Source organism: Silurus aristotelis (assembly GCF_946808225.1).
Source record: "Silurus aristotelis genome assembly, chromosome: 5".
In the NCBI taxonomy this organism is placed as follows: Eukaryota; Metazoa; Chordata; class Actinopteri; order Siluriformes; family Siluridae; genus Silurus; species Silurus aristotelis.
This window is the reverse complement of record NC_139578.1, coordinates 250,030-271,592: the sequence shown is the minus strand read 5'-3', so window position 1 is coordinate 271,592 and position 21,563 is coordinate 250,030. Positions and strand designations below refer to the sequence as shown.

The following is a 21,563-nucleotide window of genomic DNA, read 5'->3' as shown; positions in this document are numbered from 1 at the left end:
GCATGCAGAACACGAGGATCATCAGAGACGCTTTTATTCAGAGATTTAAAAAAGACGGGATAATAATCACGCAATAATGTTAAAAAAGTCCATATTTACAAATACACACTGAAATCAATTATAAATGACTTGTAAATAAAAACAAGAACAAAAATGCAGCTAACAATTTTTACCAAATTACTGAAAACCTAAACACTCCAAAAACCTGAGTTAAACTATTACTGTTTAAATTATGATGATGATTATTATTATTCTCATCATCTTCCTCTGCAGCTACAACTAATGATCTGAGACAGAGACAGAATAAAACACAGCTTGATGCCGGTGTGAGTAAAACAATAATAAAAAGCTCAGTGTGTTTTGTATGTGTATACGGGTGGGAATTAAACAGCGCCCCCTTCAGGCAGTAGTGTTGTTCGTGGAAGTGGGCGTGTCCCCAGCAGGAGGTCTAAGAGACTCACACTCACCCACCCCGGGGCTTGGGGGTAATTCTGTGCTGCAGGGCAGAGGGGAAATGAGGTCACGTGACCGTTCCACGTGTTTCTCCAGCAGTGGCTGAAGGGGCGGGGCTGTCATGCAGAGAGCTCCGCCCATCCGTCTTAACACCTACATACAAACAAACACAGGTGATGATCACTACAATATCTCATGTAACCAGGGTGTTTGATTGTTTCTGAGCTAGCAAGCTAATGCTGAGTGCCCTAAGTAGTGTAGAGTACACTGTCCTCCTAACACACTAGTAGGTTATACAGTGTGAAAGAAAGCAGGGAATGTGTGTGTGTGTGTGTGTGTGTGTGTGTGTGTGTGTGTGTGTGAATACCTGAGAGCGTATTTTGAGAGCAGGCCCGAGCTTTAGCCCCAGCGTGTCCAGTAGATGATCCTCTGTAAGCAGCGGTAAAGTTTCTCCATCGATCATGTGATCTTTAAACATCTGAGTTAAACACACACAGGGTCAGGGCCAGAAGATAAAACCATGTGGTTGTGTGAGTGTGTGTAAATGTGTGTAAATGTGTGTGTGTGTGTGTTACCTGAGCGTGTTCAGAACAGCTGGGAATGTTTCTGATAAAGTTGTACACATCATCAACCCCCCACTTGCGAAGATCCTCCATGGTGGAGATCTCATCTGTGTTCAGGAACATGTTAGCATGTGCTGAGAGTCAGACACACACACACACACACACACACACTTGATCAGATGAACCGGTGTCTGTGTGTGTGTAAACGCACTTTAATAAAATTACAATGAAGATAAATACAGAATAAACACCTCCGTTTTACAAATGGTTCAGACACACAGACAAGTCTATTAGAACCCCCTGTTTTAGAAGTGTTCCAGGTTATCATTTATACAGATACACACACAGAGAGAGAGAGAGAGAGAGAGAGAGAGAGAGAGAGAGAGAGAGAGAGAGAGAGAGAGAACGAACATACAGGTGAGGTTGTGAGTAGACAGAATGCTCACCAGGGGGCAGTAGTGTGTTTCCTCCCAGGGGGAACATGTAGGGGAACGCTGGGAGCGCTGTGGTGGGCGGGAACAGAAACTTGTCCATGTCCTTATCTCCGTTGGCAACGCTGATGTTTGCGGTGTCTGTGTGAGTGACACATATTTTACTTTGCTCTCCGTTTCTTTTCATTTCTTTTAGCTCCACTTTAGCCTGCTGATGTTTAGCATTAGCATTAGCTTCACTACAGGGCTCCATTCTTCCCTCTGCTTCAGGTTCCTTTTCCTCTCCTGAAGCTCCTCCAGGACTCTCGTCTATGCTCTTCTCCTCCGTCTGGTTCCTCTCTGTCTGAAACGCAGTGCTGCTGTCTGAAAACCTCTGATTGGCTGCTCTCCTGCCAGGGCGCCGCCCCTTCTCTCTCTGCAGAGAACTGATTGGTGGGTAAGGACCAGACATTAGGAAGCTGTTGGCGTGGAGGTCGAAGACTTCGTTGCTGTCGTGGAGGCGATGGCGTCCCCGGAACACGGCAGTACTGGGATGCATCAGGTGCTGGTACACCAGCGGGTTCTCCATGTTGGTCAGTAAGGTCTTCTGCTGGTTCTCCAGTTCCTTCTGCTGCAGAATGGCGTTCATCTCCATCCTGAACATGACACATTCGTGCGACACAAGTCATCATCTGCTGCACCCAACGTTCATACTGCACCTTTAGCACATGTACTTTTACGCACCACACGTTTCCACATCGTTACCTGGCCATGTTCTGCTTGTGGATGATCTCTTGTCGTCTTGCAACCGTTTCCATGGATTCTGGTGGAAGGAAGCCGTAACCTCCTGAAACAGGAATGAAGATCCTGATAAGTTTAAGTATACAGTATAATGGGCACTGCTGTAGAGAATAAACCAGCAGCTTGTGACCAATCAGAGCGCAGAACTCAGCAGAGTGTAAATGCAGTAATGAGGAGGAACCTGCAACCTGCTGAACTGAAGCTTCTTCCTGTGAGGACGGTGGAGTGGGGGGGCAGTGGGGGGGCCAGGGGACGGGGCTCCGACGACGAGACAATATCACTGGGAGGGACCAGATCCCTATGAAAGCACACACACACACACACACACACACACACACACACACACACACACACACACACACACACACACACATACAGTTAAAGTGGGGCTTAGTGGTTTTTCACAAACCAGTGTACAACCTGCCTGTGTGGTGCGTTCTGCATTTAAACACATTATTACACTCTTCACACACACACACACACACACACACACACACACACACACACACACACACACACACACCTGTCGATAAAGCGTGGCTCCAGCTGCAGTCTCTGCTGTGCCTGAGTGAGAACCTGTGGGTTCAAAGACATCGGGCTCCTCATCATCATCTCCTGCCTCTGTCTCAGTTCTACACACACACACACACACACACACACACACACACACACACACACACACACACACACACACACACTTAGACTTAGAGAACTTTATCGTCATTATAGTGATACAACGAAATTAGTTTGTTAGCCCTCAGAGAGCAGCAATAAGAAAATGTAAGAATAAAAAGAAAATGTAGTGGGACTGTGCAAACAGGAGACTCAGGGATAATGTTCCTCAGTCTGCTGGAAGAGACACAAACAGTGTGTGTCCTGGACGGGTGGAATCCTTGATGATAATGTTGCTCTTTTGTGTAGATGGCTAGCATAAACCATCTGGAGGTTGGGGAGCTTGGTTCCCACAATCCTCTGTGCAGTCACACCCACAAACACCCACCCCCACACACCCCTACAAACACCCACCCCCAAACACCCCCACAAACACCCACGCCCACAAACACCCACCCCACACACACCCACCCACACCCACCTACAAACACCCACCCCACACCCACCCAACTCATTTTCTTCATGAGTTTGCTTGTTTTCTCTCAGACCTGTTGATCAGTTTTGATAAAGTGCTGCTTGTAGGAGATTTTAATATTCATGTAGATGATGTAAACGATGCTCTAGGATTATCATTTGTCGATTTACTAAACTCTTTTGGAGTTAAACAAAACGTCACCAGACCAACCCACCGTTTTAACCACACACTAGACTTAATAATATCCCACGGAGCAGACGTCACTGATATAGATATTTTACCTCAGAGTGATGACATCACAGACCATTATCTCCTACTGTACACACTACCGGTAGAGCAGATTAACCGTGTTTCACCACGTTATCGACTTGGTAGGACTATTATTCCAACCACTAAGGACAGATTCATAAATAACCTGCCTGATTTATCTCAGTTTCACATTAAACCCATAACTGCTGATCATCTTGATGAGATGGCAAACAACATAGACCTTATCCTCACTAGCACTTTAGACACTGTTGCCCCCATCCGGTTAAAAAAGGTTCGAGAACAAGCACCTGCACCTTGGTATAATAGTCATACGCATGCCCTAAAGAGAACAACACGTAATCTGGAGAGAAAATGGAGGAAAACTAAATTGGAGGTATTTAGAATTGCGTATAAAGACAGTATGCTTAGCTACAGACAGGCGCTAAAAGCTGCTAGAGCTAAACACCTGAGCAAACTCATAGAAAATAACAAAAACAATCCCAGGTTCCTTTTCAGTACAGTCGCTAAATTAACAACAAATCAGGGATCTGAAAAATGTGTTCCATCACAGTTTAGTAGTGAAGACTTTATGAATTTCTTCACTGAAAAAATAGATAACATTAGAAACACAATTGTGGCAGTTCAACCTCTGACAGCATCTCCCGACACAATCGTACTTACAACCCCACAACTACACTGTTTTACATGTATAGGACAGGAAGAGCTGTATGATGCTATTATGAAAGCTAAATCAACAACATGTCAGTTAGATCCAATTCCCACTAAACTACTGAAGGAAGTGTTATATACAGCTGGTGAGCCTCTTTTAAATATTATTAACTCCTCACTATCGTTAGGTCATGTCCCTAAATCCCTCAAGTTAGCAGTTATTAAGCCCCTCATTAAAAAACCTAATCTGGATCCAAGCACGCTATCGAATTACAGACCAATTTCAAATCTCCCATTTATGTCTAAGATTTTAGAAAAGATTGTCGCTGCCCAGCTATGTAACCACTTGCAGGAGAACAATATCTTTGAAGAGTTTCAGTCAGGTTTTAGGCCCCATCATAGCACAGAAACTGCTCTAGTTAAAATCACTAATGACCTGTTTTTAGCTTCAGACCAAGGCTACATCTCCCTATTAGTTTTACTAGATCTTAGTGCTGCGTTCGACACTATAGATCATGATCTTCTCCTCGATCGCTTACAGAATTACATCGGTATTCAGGGACAGGCATTAAGCTGGTTTAAATCCTACCTGTCCAATCGTTACCATTTCGTAGATTTAAATGGAGAGCTATCCAGGATAATGCTAGTAAATTATGGCGTGCCACAAGGGTCAGTTCTAGGACCCCTGCTTTTTACAATATACATGCTTCCATTAGGAAATATTATTAGAAGGCATGGAATTAGCTTCCATTGTTATGCTGATGATACCCAGCTATATATTTCATCCAAACCAGGCGATACAGCTCAATTAGCTCGCATAACTGAGTGTGTTGAAGAAATAAGAGATTGGATGACCCATAACTTTCTGCTATTTAATTCTGATAAAACGGAGATTTTGCTCATCGGCCCAAAAAATAGTACACAGAAGCTCCAGCATCTCAGCCTGCATTTAGACGGTTGTTCTGTAACTACTAGTTCAACGGTAAAAGACCTGGGAGTTATTTTAGACAGCAACTTATCTTTTAAAAATCACATCAATCAAGTTACAAAAACAGCCTTCTTTCACCTTAGAAATATTTCTAAGCTAAGAAATATCTTATCTATATCTGATGCAGAGAAGCTCGTCCATGCGTTTATGACCTCTAGAATAGACTACTGTAATGCATTACTAGGTGGATGTCCTGCGTCATTAATAAACAAGCTTCAGTTAGTTCAGAATGCAGCAGCAAGAGTTCTTACTAGGTCAAGAAAATACGATCATATAACCCCAATCTTATCGTCCCTACACTGGCTTCCTATTAAGTTTCGAATAGACTACAAACTACTGCTACTCACTTATAAAGCACTAAATGGTTTGGCTCCCATGTATCTATCCAGTCTTTTAACACGCTACAATCCGTCACGCTCCCTGAGATCTCAAAACTCTGGGCTTCTAGTAGTTCCTAGAATAGCAAAGTCCACTAAAGGTGGTAGAGCATTTTCACATTTAGCTCCTAAACTCTGGAATAGTCTTCCTGACAGTGTTCGGGGTTCAGATACACTCTCCCAGTTTAAGTGTAGATTAAAAACATATCTTTTTAGCAAAGCCTACACATAACACACATCACACACATCACATCATAACCTTGTGCTCCAGAACATCTGATCACATGCACATTATCAACTTGTGCTGTTAATATCATGAACAGCAGCTACGCTAATTCCTCTCCACTGCTTCTCTTTCTCTCCCCATCCCGAGGCATCCTGAGGTTTGGCCAGCTCCAGTCACGTCCCACCTCGTGAAGATTATGGACCTATGGATGATCATGGAGAAGTAGATGCCAAATGTTTAAAGGCCCTGGCATGGAGAAGCTGATGCTGGATCTATGATGATCACAAATTGTTCTGTATTGTTGAAAGATTTATGACCAAACTTTTGATGTCACCCATATGAGGATGGGTTCCCCTTTGAGTCTGGTTCCTCTCAAGGTTTCTTCCTCATATCATCTAAGGGAGTTTTTCCTTGCCACTGTCGCCACGGCTGCTCATCAGGGACAAACGCACACCTTCACCTTCACTGTTGTTTTCTGTAAAGCTGCTTTGAGACAATGTCTGTTGTGAAAAGCGCTATACAAATAAACTTGACTTGACTTGACTTGACCCACACCCACCTACAAACACCCACCCCCACACACCCCCACACACCCCTACAAACACCCACCCCACAAACACCCACCCCCACACACTCCTACAAACACCCACCCCACACACCCCCCACAAACAACCACCCCACACACCCCCACAAAACCCACCCCCACAAACACCCACGCCCACAAACACCCACCCACACCCACCTACAAACACCCACCCCACACCCACCCACACCCACCTACAAACACCCACCCCACACACACACACCCACACACCCCTACAAACACCCACCCCACACACCCCCACAAACACCCACCCCCACACACCCCAACAAAAAAACACCCCACACACCCCCACAAACACCCACCCCAAACACCCCCACAAACACCCACCCCACACACACACACCCACACCCACCTACAAACACCCACCCCACACACACCCACACCCACCTACAAACACCCACCCCCACACACCCACACAAACACCCACACACACCCACCCCCACAAACAGCCACACCTCCCCCACACACAAACAGCCCCCCCCCCCCACACACACACCTCCACCCGCCCACAATTGTATTGTTTTGTATTGTTTTGTATATACATTAAGAAATATTAAGAAGTATTGTGAAATGTCTCCACTGTGGGACGAATAAAATATTATCTCTCTTATAATAATGTGAAATATTAAATCACATTCTATTGTAACATAGTGTTTCGTATCGTAACATACGGTATCGTTTTTATAACATATCATATTGTGCATTGTTTCATACTGTATCATATCATACTGTTTTGTATCATGTATTGTATCGAGTCTTACCTCCAACAGACATGCTATTAACAAGTCTGTACCAGTGTTTATCATCCTGCTCTCCTAACGCTGTCATTTTCCTCAGCTGATCCCTTGGGGTCATCTCACTCCCTGTATATACACACACACACACACACACACACACACACACACACACACACACACACACACACACACACACACAATACATATCAGTAAACCCCTGATAAAATGATAAAATAGTGTATCTTTTAAAATTAGCTCATGATGTTACATAAAGAGATGAGAGTATGCAGTGTATAATCCTCGTGTGTGTGTGTGTGTGTGTGTGTGTGTGTTTGTGTGTGTGTGTGTGGACGTCCTTTAACTCTTTGCTGATTATCCGATCCGATTAGCTAATTCCTGAGTGTACAGCACTTTAGAGGGATGTTTATCTTTAATCGTACGCTTTAAAGTTTTACCCTCAGCAAACCTTCCTGTAATCACCGCCATGATCACTGCATGCTAAATGCTAAGCTCATTAGCTTCCAGGAGCATCAGGGACGTCCTGAACACTCCTCTGCCTCACACAAAGGATGAACAGATTTATGTGTTTATAATGAGACATCGAGGGGATGGGCTTAATTTGCATAAATATTAATATACAGCACATACACAGTATATTGGTCAAAACAAATATATAAATATGTTTTAAAAAGAAGGCCACGGTTTCTAGGTAATAAGTTGGAAAGCAGTAAAATGAATGACTATATATTTTATTATATATGAATAATTATATATTAATTATAATCATATCTTAATTATATTTGAATAATTACCACTCATTAATTATTTATGATGAAAATTACTATATTATATTTATCTTATTGGATACAGCAAAATAAACAGTTGTAGTGTTTATTACTTTACACTTGTGCGCGTGCACGTGTGTGTGTGTGTGTGTGTGTGTGTGTGTGTGTGTGTGTGTGTGTGTGTGTGTGTGTGTGTGTGCTTATCCCAATGCAGGATTTGCTAACTGCTAATCACATTAAAAGAGAGGATTAAAGGGGAAACTGCTGACGACTTACACTGAGCCCTCATCATCATCATCATCATCATCATCATCATCCTTCTCCTTATGTTCCACGTCATTTACAAACACTTGTATCACCCTAAACAGTGAATCTATCTATCTATCTATCTATCTATCTATCTATCTATCTATCTATCTATCTATCTATCTATCTATCTATCTATCTATCTGCTATGCGTGTTTCTTCATTTCATTTTATATCTTTTTGTTCATTTGATCATTAAATTAAATTTATTTTACCAAATATCACTGCGTTTGTGTTGATCTTTCCTGATGGGTTTGTCTATTTGTTCATGAATTAGTTTAAATAAATAAATAAAAAGATAGATAGATAGATAGATAGATAGATAGATAGATAGATAGATAGATAGATAGATAGATAGATAGATAGATAGATAGATAGTTCATATGTGTCTGCATTAATATTAATGATCGTATTAATGATAGATTTGGTTAGTTTTCTTTTAATAGCAATTGATCTATTTATCTAAATGTCTTTTTATTTTTTTCATATTAAAAGGTTCCTTTAAACACGTGGTGTGTGTATGATAATGATGATGATGATGATGATGATGTGTAGGTAAAACTCTAAGAGGAAGTGTAAATCCTAAACTGTGTAATATATAAATCTAGATCTGATTTTAAACATTGTGAAAGTGAAAGACCTCACCTGAGTTTCTGGTGGCGAAGGTTTCAGCTGGCTGCGTCTCAAATCACAAAAATAAAATGAAAGAAGTGTGTAGACTGGTGACGAGAAGCAGTCAGGTCATGCTCCAGTCTGGGACAGAGATGTGATGCTCTGTGTGTTTGTGTGTGTGTGTGTGAAATAGAACAGATATTTAAACAGAGATTTGGGTGTGCATTAGTCCACTTCTCTGCTCTGCTCTGAGGGTAATGAAGTGTGCAACATAAATGAGCTGGTTAAACTCCCATAATCCCCCTGTAATGCCTCAACACTCACAAAGACTTCCCTCACACAAACACACACACACACACACACACACACAGAGAAAAGGTTCATCATCCATCATCTAGCAGGTGTACAATAACATCAGCATTTTCACGTCCTCCGATTGGACGGTCAGAGAGCGTCACTAGTCAGAGCTCACAACCCGCATCTGTAGCAAACTGCACAATCTCACATATGTGGATTTAAGAGCTGGTTTATTCCACGACCACTGACTCAGGAGAAGAAACTGATTTGGTCGGCAGACACACTTACAAGCACATTTACAAGATTAAATACCACTTTAAAATTCTATAATATATTTTCTCATATCTTCTCTTATTGTCGTATATTTTATATATTCGGCTTTTTTTTACCTAATGCGCAGTTTCATTTCACTGCAAGTTTTATTCCGCATATAACTATTTTTGTGACAAATACAAATCTTGAAATGTATATATTAGATCTCTGGTTGGCGCATAGTGAGATTGACATAAACCCCAACCAATCATCTTTAAGAAGGCGGGGCTTGTCATCGATGGGCGTGGCCGTGGTTTTCCGGTTACATTGTCCTCGTGGGCGCGCTTTTGTGTCACGCGCACGCAGCCGCGTTCAGAGAGACAGAGAGCAGTCCGGACGCGATCCTTCTATTTTTTGTTGTTTTTTTTTTTTTAAGGAAAGATTCGAAGCGGGGGTGAAGTCGGTAAGTTACGAGTCACTGACTAACATAACCCGCGAGTCGGTTTATTTCAAACTACACCGTGATTTTGTTAGCATGTAGCTAACCGGGCGGGTTCTGAGGGCCCGTTTTATATAAGCCTGGCCTGTGACGAACGCGCGCGCGCGCGGCCTGCCCGCGCCTCAGAGCCGCATTGTTAAAAAAAAAAAAAAACCGCGGGATTTGGTTTTTGAATAAAAAATAAAAAATGTATCGAAATAGCAATGAATAATGTAATAACCGTATGAATTGCATTTAAAGTCCACCATAAAATGAGTGCAGCGCGTGCGTGCGTTTGCCCCCAGACGACGCGACTCGTTAGCCACCAAGCTAACGTTTAACCCAGGCAGGAAGAACATGGCGGCGTCCCGAACGACGCCATCTTGGTCAAATCTGGCACTACATAGAGACCGAGCCCTTGGTCGTATTGTTAACAAAGGGAACAGTAGTGGGGATTGTGCTATTTGGGACACGACCGTGCCGGTATGCTAGGTGTTCTGTGTAGCCACTAGCTTAGCAACAGTTCAGTCAACCATAAACGCTCTTCACGTCACAGTGTATTAGCGACCCTAGTCACGTCTGTCCTTAATATAATATTACCGGTAGTTTTATTTTTACACGATTTTTTTGGGATGTTTGTTATAGTTTTTTACTTCCTTCCAGTAACATTTCTTTAATTAGAATTCTTATTAAATTCGAATTAAAGCGATCTGTATTCCTGAGAGAGATGAAGGTAAGGCGGAAGTGATGCCGCGTGTAGACCGGAAGTAGATGTAGCCCTGATGCTGATGGTGGTGGTGTAGAGGGGAATTAGTCGGTGATAAGGGGCAGGTTGTGGGAGACCAGTCGGCGTGAGGTGTTAAAAATACACGCTGAAGCTCTCCTGCCTGATGGCTCTTATGTTCTTTCCACAGGTAAAATCAGAAGCCGGCTCAGCTTTCTCTTTCTCTCTTCATTTCCTTTGCTTGTTTTTTTTTTATTTCTTCCTTTCTACTCGCTGTTTTCGACTTTTTTTTTTATATTCTGTTCAGCGTGTATTTTTACCACCTTATTTTGTTTTTGGTTGTTTTTTTTCTGGTGTCTTCAGATCAGAGTCGGGATCTGTGACGGCTCTTCATGGCAGTCAGAAGGGGACACGTTAGATACTTAAAAGTGAGTAGACTCCGAATCTATTAGGGACACACTCTGATGAGGTGTGTGTGTGTGTGTTAGAGAGAGAGAGAGACACGTTTTCACGTCACGCCTGTCGACACACTATGGTCATTTACCTTTAGATGTAAAAACAAGACTTGTGGTGAAGAGCTGACTGACATGATTCATTCTTTACCTGAGAAATTTACTCAGCTAGTGAGTTACTTACGCCAGGTAAATGTATCATGAAAACGGTTCTTGGTGCAAAACTGAATCAGTTAAAGATGAGGCAAGTGAAGAGTTTTAATAATCCCACGCAGATTAGGTGCGACTCTGTAAAGAAGCAAATTCCAAACATTTGTAAGGTGCGTGTGGTCCTTGTTTCTTCAGTTCCCAGCCCACAGCTTGCACTTTAACACTAAAGTGGTAGAATATGTCCAAGAAAAAGAAGTTAAAGTCGCTGCCTGCACTATGACTTCTGAATTTGAACAGTTTATTTGAATCATCGTTCATAGGGTTAAAATGTTTTTGTTTGTATTGATTGCTGTTGCTTATTAAAGCTGGTCTCATTGACGTCCGGTTTGCCGTTCTGTCTCTCAGGAGGTGTACGACATGTCGAACGGTTACGAGGATCACATGCTGGAGGAGGCGAAGGACGCCAAGACGAATCTGATCGTGAACTATTTGCCGCAGAACATGTCCCAGGAGGAGCTGCGCAGTCTCTTCAGCAGCATCGGCGAGGTGGAGAGCGCTAAGCTCATCCGAGATAAAGTCGCCGGTCCGTATAAATACGTTAATAAATAACAAGATAAAAAAAATATTCACACAACACCGATAACTCCGGGAAATATGGTACTCTCGTAAGCGATAGACAAACCCTGGTGGATTTACGAACTAGTTTTGGTGGCTTTCAGCTCAATTTTGAATTTTCTTTCCTCAAGGTTTGTCGTGAATTTTTCCCCCATGCAATATGGCTAATTCATTTCTGATATTTTAATAATTTGTTTCTTTCTATTCGTAAGTTTGTTTGTTGGTTTGTTTGTTTTTTTGTTTGGTTTATTTTGTTTGCTTTTATTCTTTTGTTTTGTGTTGTTTTCTCCAGGCCACAGTTTAGGGTACGGCTTTGTTAACTATGTAAACCCTAGTGATGCAGAAAGAGCAATCAGTACTCTGAATGGCCTGAGGCTACAGTCTAAAACCATCAAGGTAATAATACATCACTACATTTTTTTACATCACGCGTGGCCTTTTTGTTTGTTTGTTTTTTTACAAGTTACTTTATCTGGTTTTATTACTTTTAATTCTTTTCATTCAAGCTGCAAGTTTGGTTTGTTTACTTTTGACTCAGTAACACTCCACGTTAAGGCCTGGGTTATACTTGACGCATGACCCTTTCCCCCTTCACACACGCATTACTATATGTACTGTAATATACCGAGCACACCGCAAACAAGTAAAAGCAAGTATATTCCAGGCTTGAGAGATGGATGTTAACTTTTGTTGCTCTTCAAAAACTATTACCCATCACAGGTTTGCAACCATTAAGGCTTAATTATTACAAATTAGATTGATTATGAAGAGCTCATTGTGGGTGCAGTGCTTTTAGAATTTATCTGTACGCTGCATAAATTAACATTATAACCAGATGAACTTAACCAGCTGAACTGCTACGAGGTTCAGAAAAAGTTCTATCAGTTTAATAGCATGCAAATCTAGTTCATTTTTGTATATAAATAAAAACTGTTGTGTTACCTTGGACTAAGGCACTGCAGTGTTGTCGTCTGATTGGTTAGTGAAGAGCCATGTGACTAACGCAGCCTTCTGGATGGGGCGGATCTTAAACGTCACGCTTCACTGTTGTGTTAATTGTGTTAAAGATGATTAACACGGGTGTGTTTATTTTTTTTGTGCATCAGATTTGAATTGTTGTGAAAGTGTTTGTGCTGCATGTTTATCTGCTGCAGGTGTCGTACGCACGGCCGAGCTCAGACTCCATCAAAGACGCCAATCTGTACATCAGTGGCCTTCCTAAGACCATGACGCAGAAAGACGTGGAGGACATGTTCACGCGCTACGGGCGGATCATCAACTCGCGCGTGCTCGTCGATCAGACTTCAGGTGAGCCGTAAACCCTCGCTTATCTACGCGCGCCTACAGCCAATGCCTAGCGGTTCGTTACGATCGTTCCTCTTCCTTTCAGGTCTTTCCCGCGGCGTTGCGTTCATACGCTTTGACAAGCGCTCAGAGGCAGAGGATGCCATTAAAGAGCTGAACGGACAGAAGCCTCCAGCCGCTGCCGAGCCAATCACCGTGAAGTTTGCCGCCAATCCCAATCAGATAAAAAATGCACAGATCATCCCTCAGGTCTATCACACGCAGTCACGTCGCTTCGGAGGACCCGTACACCACCAAGCACAGAGATTCAGGTATTTACTCAGTCACACCCACAAAGCGCGGTGTCATCTGATTGGCTGAGAGGGTACAGCATGGGAAACCATTTTCTCACAAATGGTTTACATTTTTATCGATTTTAACCAATCAGAGGAAACATTGCTACTGCCTCTAGCCAATCAGGATTAATCTGTTAGCTTGACGATTTGGAAACATTTTTGTGACTATCAGTATAAATAATTGTGTGTGTGTGTGTGTGTTCAGGTTCTCTCCGATGGGTGTAGACCACATGGGCGGTCTGTCAGGGGCGAACATGGGTGGGAGTGCGCAGGCCGGGTGGTGCATCTTCATCTACAACCTGGGTCCTGATGCGGACGAGGGAATCCTGTGGCAGATGTTCGGCCCGTTCGGCGCCGTCACCAACGTCAAAGTGATCCGAGACTTCAACACCAACAAGTGCAAAGGTTTCGGCTTCGTCACCATGACCAACTACGAGGAGGCGGCTGTGGCCATCGCCAGCCTCAACGGCTACAGACTGGGGGACAAGATCCTGCAGGTGTCCTTCAAAACCAGCAAGACACACAAGTAGAGGACATTGTTTAGAAAGCCGCTGTTTTATAGTTTCATCTGCTTCTAATACACACACACACACACACACACACACACACACACACACACACACACACACACACACAGTCACTACGTCACTGCACTCATAAGCTGTAAAGTCAGTCACTTTAATATCGTGATGTATTGTTTAACTGGTTATCGCCACATGCCCTGTGTGTTAGTTCACGTTACACCACATTCGCTCTTTACTGCATCATCTGCTATTTTTTTTGTTTTTTTAGTAGTAAAATGTTACTTGGCTTAGCCTTGATAGGATTTTCGCAAGTCACGTAAACAAGTCGTTTAACGCCCCGCCACTTACGTTTCACGTTTTCTCTCTTCCATGTTCCAACTTCAAGTTGCAGCGAGATTTCCTTAAGGTACATGATGGAATTTTTTTATAAATGTATAGTATTAACCAGTTTATATGCTTAAGTATTGTTTGCCTCCTGTACATGTACATACGCGTGCACACACACACACACACACACACACACACACACAGGCTGTAGCGTTCTGTCGATCAGATACAAAATTCTAAACTCTGTATCGGATCTGCAACTGGTCTGTTCCTGATGAACATGTTAATGAAGCAGTGTGTGTGTGCTGTGCTTGGCGTCCTCTGCTGCCTGTGTGTGGGACTGCATTTAAAATTTTGGCGGTGAAAGGGGCGTGGTCTGACTATATGTGGGCGGGGTTAATGTTAAAAAAAATAGGAAATGCAAATCCTCAATACTGAGGTGTATTGACTAACATGAACATCTCACACAGGTTCTCCCTTAAATTCAATCATTCTGTAGGACTAAACGGCTGATTATTATGGGATGCTCCAGATCAGATTCTTTCTTGATGTCTCTGATTTTCAACAATTTATGCCTTATGTTGTGTTTAAAAAATTTCGAGCATTAGTTAATGAAAGACTTTCAAAAAGAAAGATGGAGCAAATAAGTGAAAGAAGGACCAAAGGTGAGAAAAAATCCCCCCAAAGTAACACACAGTAGTTCCCCTCTGATTTCACCTTCTTTTGAGGTCCCATCCTCCCCCCTACATTTTGTTTAGTTGCTGTTTTGTGACTTCAGTTGTTTTGTTTTTTTTGTCAGTACTATTATAAAAAACGGCCTTTTGATCATTTTTTTGTTTGTCTTTGACATTGTTTTGATAATTCTGATCATTAAATTTTATTTTGATTTGCCGAGCATTTTGATTTGTTTCATTTCTTTCTTTTGTTTGCTTTATTCTCTAGGTGGTATTAGACAGCGTTTATTTTTGCCAGATATGTTGTTAAATTCATGTATTTTCTTTTCTTAATTTTTAGCATGACCTGAATAAGGATTAGATTTTGATGCAGCAGGACCGAGACGCTAAAATCCTGCTCTTTTGTAAATATTTATTTAATGATGGATTTTACTTTATGCCAACGGTTTAGTTCTGAATCTGATAGTGTTGAATCTTTAGTAGTGCACCGTGTCAAATATCAGGAAGTGATCCAGACACGTCAGCTCTTTGATGAAACGTCTAGCAGATGAGTGCTTATGTTTCTACTTCCTCATGGGAACTTCAGGAGGCTGCTTAAGTAATGAACCATGTGGTGAAGTGTCGTGTTCAGAAGGTGGCACGTGTGTCTGCGTGTTATTCTCTTCGCCGTGTGTGTGTGAGTTTAATGAAGACTAACGGTACTGTGATGGCAGTAATGATGTATAAAACAAGTTGTTTGAAGGAGGATCATTTCTACGATCGTTTCCTGATTTCTCAACCACTGATTGGTTGACGTCATATAAAGTCGTGGTGTATATAACGTTATTACAGTACTGTAGCTACAGCTAGTTGTACAGACTTCGCCGGGTTCTGTGTCACCATGGCAACCACACTCAACTACTGTTGCCATAGTTGTGTGTTTATACATTCTGTATCAGTCTCTTTTTTTTTTCATCTTTGTCTCGGTCAGTCCTCTGTTTTCAAACCTTTCTTCTTTACCTCTGTTTGTCCCTCTGTCTCACCATCTTCTCTCTCTCTCTCACACACACACACACACACACACACACACAGTCAGTTTATACAAAACACTAACTGTGTGTGTGTGAAGGAGCTGTTAAAGTAACAAGTGTACTTGTCCTGACCCTGTCCTGAGGTGATGTGCAGTGTTCCCTCACCTACACGTGTGTGTGATATTTATTGTGTTCACAAGACATTTTGTCCTGTTTTTTTATCGCCGTTCTTAGATTTACAGTCCGACTGTAACGTGGTGTTCATTTCAAATAAAATACCAAGCAAAATGAAATGGTCTTGTTTGTGATCCAAACACACACACACGCGCGCGCGGTACTGCCTGGACACACCTGTATCTCCTGAGATGAATTATTCCTCTTCTCCAGAGTCCGCAGTGTGAGGATGAGAGGAAACTGGAGTTCAGAGGAGTGAAATGGAACAGGATACTTTAATGTCAAAACTCGGAACAGTTGCGAAATGAAATAAGATAAAGTAGAAAAGATGAATAATGGAAGATGGATTTATGAAGTTATTAATAATAAAAGATCTCCATGACTCCGTTTCAATAATTAATTATTAACCCCAGTCGGTTAAAAGGCAATACGCGTGACGTGGCAGGAATCCCGCTCTATGATTGGCTGTCAAAGTCCGAAACTGCTACTGCGTCACGTGCACCTGTAGCAGAACTCTGTGTGTGTGTGTGTGTGTGTGTGGGGACGTGGGGGAGGGACTGTGGTGTGTGTGTGTGTGTGTGTGTGTGTGTTGGAGGAGCGACACGGTGAGTTTAAGCCTCACATTCACACCTTTCCTGCGCGCGACTCCGCCGTCATGTGGGCCGCAGTAACTCAGAGATCAGAAGCGCTTCTGAAGGAGAAGAACCTGCTGACCGACTGTTTAAACGAACTGGAGAAACGCACCGGTGTTCACAAACACTACATCGCCTCAGGTACCGACCTACATAACGGACACACACACACACACACACACACACACAGCATATTACATGTGCAGTACCAGTGAAAAGTTTGAACACACCTTCTACTTGATTGTTTTTTTTTTTTTTATTCTTTTCTACATTGTACATTAAATAATGAAGAATCCGACCTATAAAAGAACATCTGGAATTCTGTAGTAAATAAAACCGTGTTCCAGAACCCAGAATATCTTTTATCTTTTCGATCATCTAAAGTATCTCCATGTAGATTTGAGTGCAGCTCAGCAAACTCACTGTATTCTCTCATCTGATCACGAGATCTTCACCTGGACTGGGTTTCAGGTCACACGTGTGTCTTATCAGAAGTTCATTTGGGACATTTCTTGTCTTCTCTTAGGTGCTTTAGAGCATCAGTTGTCTTGTGCAGAGGAAAGTGTGAGTACCGAGTCAGAAGCCCAATAAGTGCTGCTCCTACAGTACAAATCATCTACTGTACAAATCCACATGATGGCAAGAAACATCAGTTAAGGAAAGAGAAAAGATCCATCATTACTTAAAGAAATTAAGATCAGTCAATCTGAAACATCTGAAGAACTTCAAATGTATCCCCAAGTGAAATCTCCCAAACCGTCCAATGCTATGAGAACTGTCCCAGGAAAGGAAGACCAAGAGCTACCTCTGCTGCAGAGGATTAGTTTATTAAAACTACCAGCCTCAAAAACTGACAATTTACATAAATGCCTTCTGGAGTTTAAGTGGCAGATACACATTATAACATCTACTGTTCAAAGCTGCCTGTGTGAGTCAGACCTTCAGGTTCAAATTACAGCAAAGAAACTATTACTGCGAAAGAACAACGAACATAAGAAACACAAGGACATTAAATGGAGGTGTAAAGGTGTGGAGATGTTTTGCTGGTGACATTGTTGGTGATTTAGTCAAGATTGAGGACACGCTTCACCAGCATGGTGACCACAGCATTCCGCAGTCACATGCCGTCTCCTCTGGTTTACACTGGGGACCATGATTTGTTTTCCAGCAAGACAATGACCCCAAACACACCTCTAGACTCTGTAAGAGCTATTTGTTCCAGAAGGAGAGTGATGGAGTGCTTTATCAGATGATTTGGCCTCTACAATCACCTCATGTTAATCTAGGTGAGATGGTTTGGGATGAGTGGACCAGAGAGTGAAGGAAAAGCAGCCAACCAGCACTCAACACCTCTAGGAACTCCTCAAGATTTTTGAAAACCCTGAAGTCCTCTGAGAGAATGAGTTCTTTTAGAATAGGCTCTTTTACACATTATTTTTTTTTCCACAGAATTCCGGATGTTTTCTTTCATAGTTTGGATTCTTCACTATTAGTGTGTGTGTGTGTGTGTGTGTGTGTGTGTGTGTGTGTGTGTGTGTGTGTGTGTGTGTGTGTGTGTGTGTGTGTGTGTGTGTGTGTGTGTGTGTGTGTGTGTGTGTGTGTGTGTGTGTGTGTGTGTGTGTGTGTGTGTGTGTGTGTGTGTGTGAGAAAGGCTCCTATTTCCTTAGTGGGCTTGTTCCAGCACATCGTCTGCTGTCTCGTCTGACACCAAAACCACATCCTCTCTGTCTGGCAGCGTGTGTGTGTGTGTGTGTGTGTGTGTGAGATAGAGATAGAGAGAGACACCCAGTCTGTCTCAGTCTGACACACACACACACACACACACACACACACCCTCTGTGTATTATGCAGCTGAACAGTTGTCAGCAGCTTCAGCTGCAGAGGTTTTGAAACTCACACACACTCTGCCCTTGTTTTCTCTGCCATTAGAACTTTGTTACACTTTTATGTAATGTGGTTGTTTATTAATCCAAATAACTTTTAACATTTAACATGTATTGATTTCTCTCTCTCTCTCTCTCTCTGTGTGTGTGTGTGTGTGTGTGTGTGTGTGTGTGTGTGTGTGTGTGTGTGTGTGTGTGTGTGTGTGTGTGTGTGTGTGTGTGTGTGTGTGTGTGTTTGTTTTAAGGTTGTAGATGAGGACTTCTTTGTAAAGAAGAACAGTCCTTCCTCTGATCAGGAGTGTGAGACAAAGAAAAAGGTTAACACACACACACACACACACACACACACACAGTAGTAATGTAAAAGCTTTCAATTTGTTAGCTTAATTTCTTAATTATTAATTTGTGTGTGTGTGTGTGTAGGGTTCTCTGGCCTTCACTAGTCTCTGTCCAGACATCAAGCAGGAAGTTGGACATCCGGCTGTCGTGCATCCCAGGTACTGGAACCACCCACAGTTCCTTTTTCACTGACACAGTTCCTGTACTGTCTTTAGGAACCTTAATTAATATTAGTATGACTGTAAATCCTTTTGAAATTCTGACCTGGGTGTGTGTGTGTGTGTGTGTGTGTGTGTGTGTGTGTGTGTGTGTGTGTGTGTTATAGCTACTACCTGTACACATATGATAAGATGGTGGCACCCAATGTGTCTCTTCAGAAGAATAGAGACGGTGAGAGAGCAGAGAAACTGGGAACTCTGCTAAAACAACACTACAGCAGGAGAACACATGGTACATACACACACACACACACACACACACACACACCAATTACATTATTCACTGTATCAGCCATTTTTTAGTCATGTTGCAAAATGAAAAAAACAAATGATTAAATCAGAAAACACAAAGACAATTCAGACTAAAGCTGTGAAGGTAGCTACAGTTTGTGAACGGAATACTTAAAGCTCATTGGTCGAGACATTTTTCATTCAACATATACAGGAAGTACAAAGGCTGTGGCAGGAGAACGTCTGTATGTGTGTAAAAGTTTAAAGAGAAAAAAACCTTTCATGTTGCATTATTGTGATAAAATGGTTTAAAGTAAACAGAGCTTCACACATGTACAAGAAACAAAGTTATCAGATTTATAAGGAGACAATTTCCTGCTTCCTGTTTATCTCTCTTCCTGTAATGTCTCATCACATGAGCGGTACGTATTTTATTCACAAATTCTTCCTACCTTTAGCAGTTTGTCTGATTGGTAGTTGTATTTTCTGATTTGTTCATTTGTTTTGCACTTTTTAGCCATTGTACTTAAACTATAGTAGTATTCGTGCTAATTGTGTGTGTGTGTGTGTGTGTGTGTGTGTTTGTGTGTTAAGTTCATTGTTCATGAACTGACATAACAGTCCCTAAAAATCTATTAAGTAACTCTCCAAGTCAAAACAAGTCCCCATTAACCCTAACCCTAACACCCCCCCCCCCCCCGACTATCTTAGATCCAGTCACATTCCTGGAGTGATAATGAACACGCCCCCTTACTCTCCTGTCCCCTTCATCCTCAGATGTCTGTGAGACCACTCCGTCTGTCATCGAGGAACCGAAATTCCGTCACAGCAATGAAACACGGCCGCCTCCCACAGCCGTCTCCATGGAAACAGACGGGAAGGAAGAGGACGATAAGGAGCAGCTGGTGTTTGAGATGGTTCACATGTACAACAGACAGCAGGAGAAGCTGAACGCTACTCTGAACACGCAGAGGGAGCTTGAGACGGTTAGACACTCTCTCACAGACACACACACACACTGCACAGAAGTTCACAGAATGCACACTAATTGTGTCTTTGTGTGTAGGAGCTGCAGACGGTGTGTAAGGGTGAGGCAGATCGCTGGAGACGCTTGTCTGTGGAGCACAGTGAGCTGCAGATCGAGCTGGAGGCGGTACACACTGAGCATGCTCAAAAACTGGGGCGTGTTCAGCAGGAGCAGAGGGAGCTGGAGCAGAGACTGGAACAGCTCCGACACAAATACACACACTGTACCTGCCAAAGCCAGGAGAAGCAGTACACCTCTCAGGTACACACACACACACACACATGTACTATAACACTCTAATGTTCTAATGTAAATTATAGTGTTGAGCTTTATCATTTTATAATTGTCTGTTTCTCTCTCTCTCTCTCTCTCTCTCTCTCTCTCTCTCTCTCTCTCTCTCTTCCCCTGACTAGCTGTGTGATCTAAGAGTGAGACTGGAGCGAGCCGAGACTGAGAGACAGGAGCTGCAGGACGAGCTGAGGAGAGAAAGAGACGCTCGTGAGAAACTGGAGCTGCTCATCTCTCAGCTACAGCAGCAGATTACCAGCTCAACCAATCACAGTGCTCAAAGCATCTGCTCGACTAATCACAGCCCTCAGAGCACTGACTCGGACAATCACACCCATAAAACCCTCACATTGGCCAATCACAGTCCTTGGAGCCAAAACACACACTTACCTGCATCCACCCACAGCGGTGCAGCGTCATCTTGAACACACACACACACACACACACACACACACACACCTTGTTTATGATTCTACTTTATTATTATTATTATTATTATTATTATTATTATTATTATTGACGTTTTCTTTGGTGTTAGTGTGTACGCTGTGTCTCCCCCTGCTGGACACACTGCTCACACACACTTATTACCCTGCAGGAGTGTTAATACACGTTTACGTTACGTTCAATTTATACACATGTTCACCTGCTGCATTCACTTCGTCTTACTGACTGTGGACTTACAATCCTTCACACACACACACACACACACACACACGCGCGCGCTTCTGTACTTTAAAGTGTAAAGAAAAACATGGTGT

The 21,563-nt window shown here is 42.5% G+C and overlaps 3 protein-coding genes across 9 annotated transcripts in view; 2 read left to right on the top strand and 1 right to left on the bottom strand.

Moving 5' to 3' along the window:
• Positions 1-18: 18 nt before the first annotated feature.
• Positions 19-9,509, bottom strand: LOC310726669 (sterile alpha motif domain-containing protein 7-like). Of its 3 annotated transcripts, none has more exons than XM_083542416.1 (9): positions 8,901-9,509; positions 7,189-7,290; positions 2,751-2,859; positions 2,416-2,525; positions 2,192-2,273; positions 1,463-2,082; positions 1,029-1,150; positions 821-931; positions 19-606 (listed from the first exon to the last, which is right to left on the bottom strand). In XM_083542416.1, exons 2-9 carry the CDS (start codon positions 7,280-7,282, stop codon positions 400-402), a joined length of 1,455 nt encoding a protein of 484 aa, XP_083398542.1. In that variant the 5' UTR covers positions 7,283-7,290; positions 8,901-9,509; the 3' UTR covers positions 19-399. The 3 variants fall into 3 exon arrangements, with proteins under 3 accessions (XP_083398542.1, XP_083398543.1, XP_083398544.1); XM_083542417.1 differs by having other exon boundaries at positions 1,029-1,123; XM_083542418.1 differs by lacking the exons at positions 7,189-7,290; positions 8,901-9,509 and adding an exon at positions 2,894-3,201.
• Positions 9,510-9,603: 94 nt separating this feature from the next.
• On the top strand, positions 9,604-16,303 carry LOC310726670 (ELAV-like protein 1). Of its 5 annotated transcripts, none has more exons than XM_083542420.1 (7): positions 9,738-9,879; positions 10,982-11,046; positions 11,626-11,803; positions 12,128-12,231; positions 12,990-13,143; positions 13,226-13,451; positions 13,681-16,303. In XM_083542420.1, exons 2-7 carry the CDS (start codon positions 11,011-11,013, stop codon positions 14,003-14,005), a joined length of 1,023 nt encoding a protein of 340 aa, XP_083398546.1. In that variant the 5' UTR covers positions 9,738-9,879; positions 10,982-11,010; the 3' UTR covers positions 14,006-16,303. The 5 variants fall into 5 exon arrangements, with proteins under 5 accessions (XP_083398545.1, XP_083398546.1, XP_083398549.1 ...); XM_083542422.1 differs by having other exon boundaries at positions 9,751-9,879; positions 10,809-11,046; XM_083542421.1 differs by having other exon boundaries at positions 9,814-10,808.
• Positions 16,304-18,948: 2,645 nt separating this feature from the next.
• Positions 18,949-21,563, top strand: part of LOC310725698 (ski-like protein) — a 2,936-nt gene continuing 321 nt past the window's right edge. Inside the window, exons 1-6 of the mRNA XM_083540722.1 lie at positions 18,949-19,016; positions 19,123-19,196; positions 19,364-19,488; positions 20,265-20,473; positions 20,554-20,775; positions 20,928-21,563. The exon at positions 20,928-21,563 is cut by the window's right edge and continues 321 nt beyond it. Of these exons, the coding sequence (XP_083396848.1) occupies positions 19,389-19,488; positions 20,265-20,473; positions 20,554-20,775; positions 20,928-21,227 (831 nt within the window). The 5' untranslated portion in view covers positions 18,949-19,016; positions 19,123-19,196; positions 19,364-19,388 and the 3' untranslated portion in view covers positions 21,228-21,563. The remainder of the gene's footprint in view (positions 19,017-19,122; positions 19,197-19,363; positions 19,489-20,264; positions 20,474-20,553; positions 20,776-20,927) is intronic.

Coding starts and splice junctions, on each gene's coding strand:
- LOC310726670 (XM_083542419.1), top strand. CDS start 9,628: ATGTATATATTAGATCTCTGGTTGGCGCATAGTGAGATTGACATAAAC. Junction 12,232..12,989: donor TACAGTCTAAAACCATCAAG/GTAATAATACAT, acceptor TATCTGCTGCAG/GTGTCGTACGCACGGCCGAG. Junction 13,144..13,225: donor GCTCGTCGATCAGACTTCAG/GTGAGCCGTAAA, acceptor TCTTCCTTTCAG/GTCTTTCCCGCGGCGTTGCG.
- LOC310726669 (XM_083542416.1), bottom strand. CDS start 7,282: ATGACCCCAAGGGATCAGCTGAGGAAAATGACAGCGTTAGGAGAGCAG. Junction 1,151..1,462: donor AAACACACTACTGCCCCCTG/GTGAGCATTCTG, acceptor TCTGACTCTCAG/CACATGCTAACATGTTCCTG. Junction 607..820: donor CTCTCAAAATACGCTCTCAG/GTATTCACACAC, acceptor GTTTGTATGTAG/GTGTTAAGACGGATGGGCGG.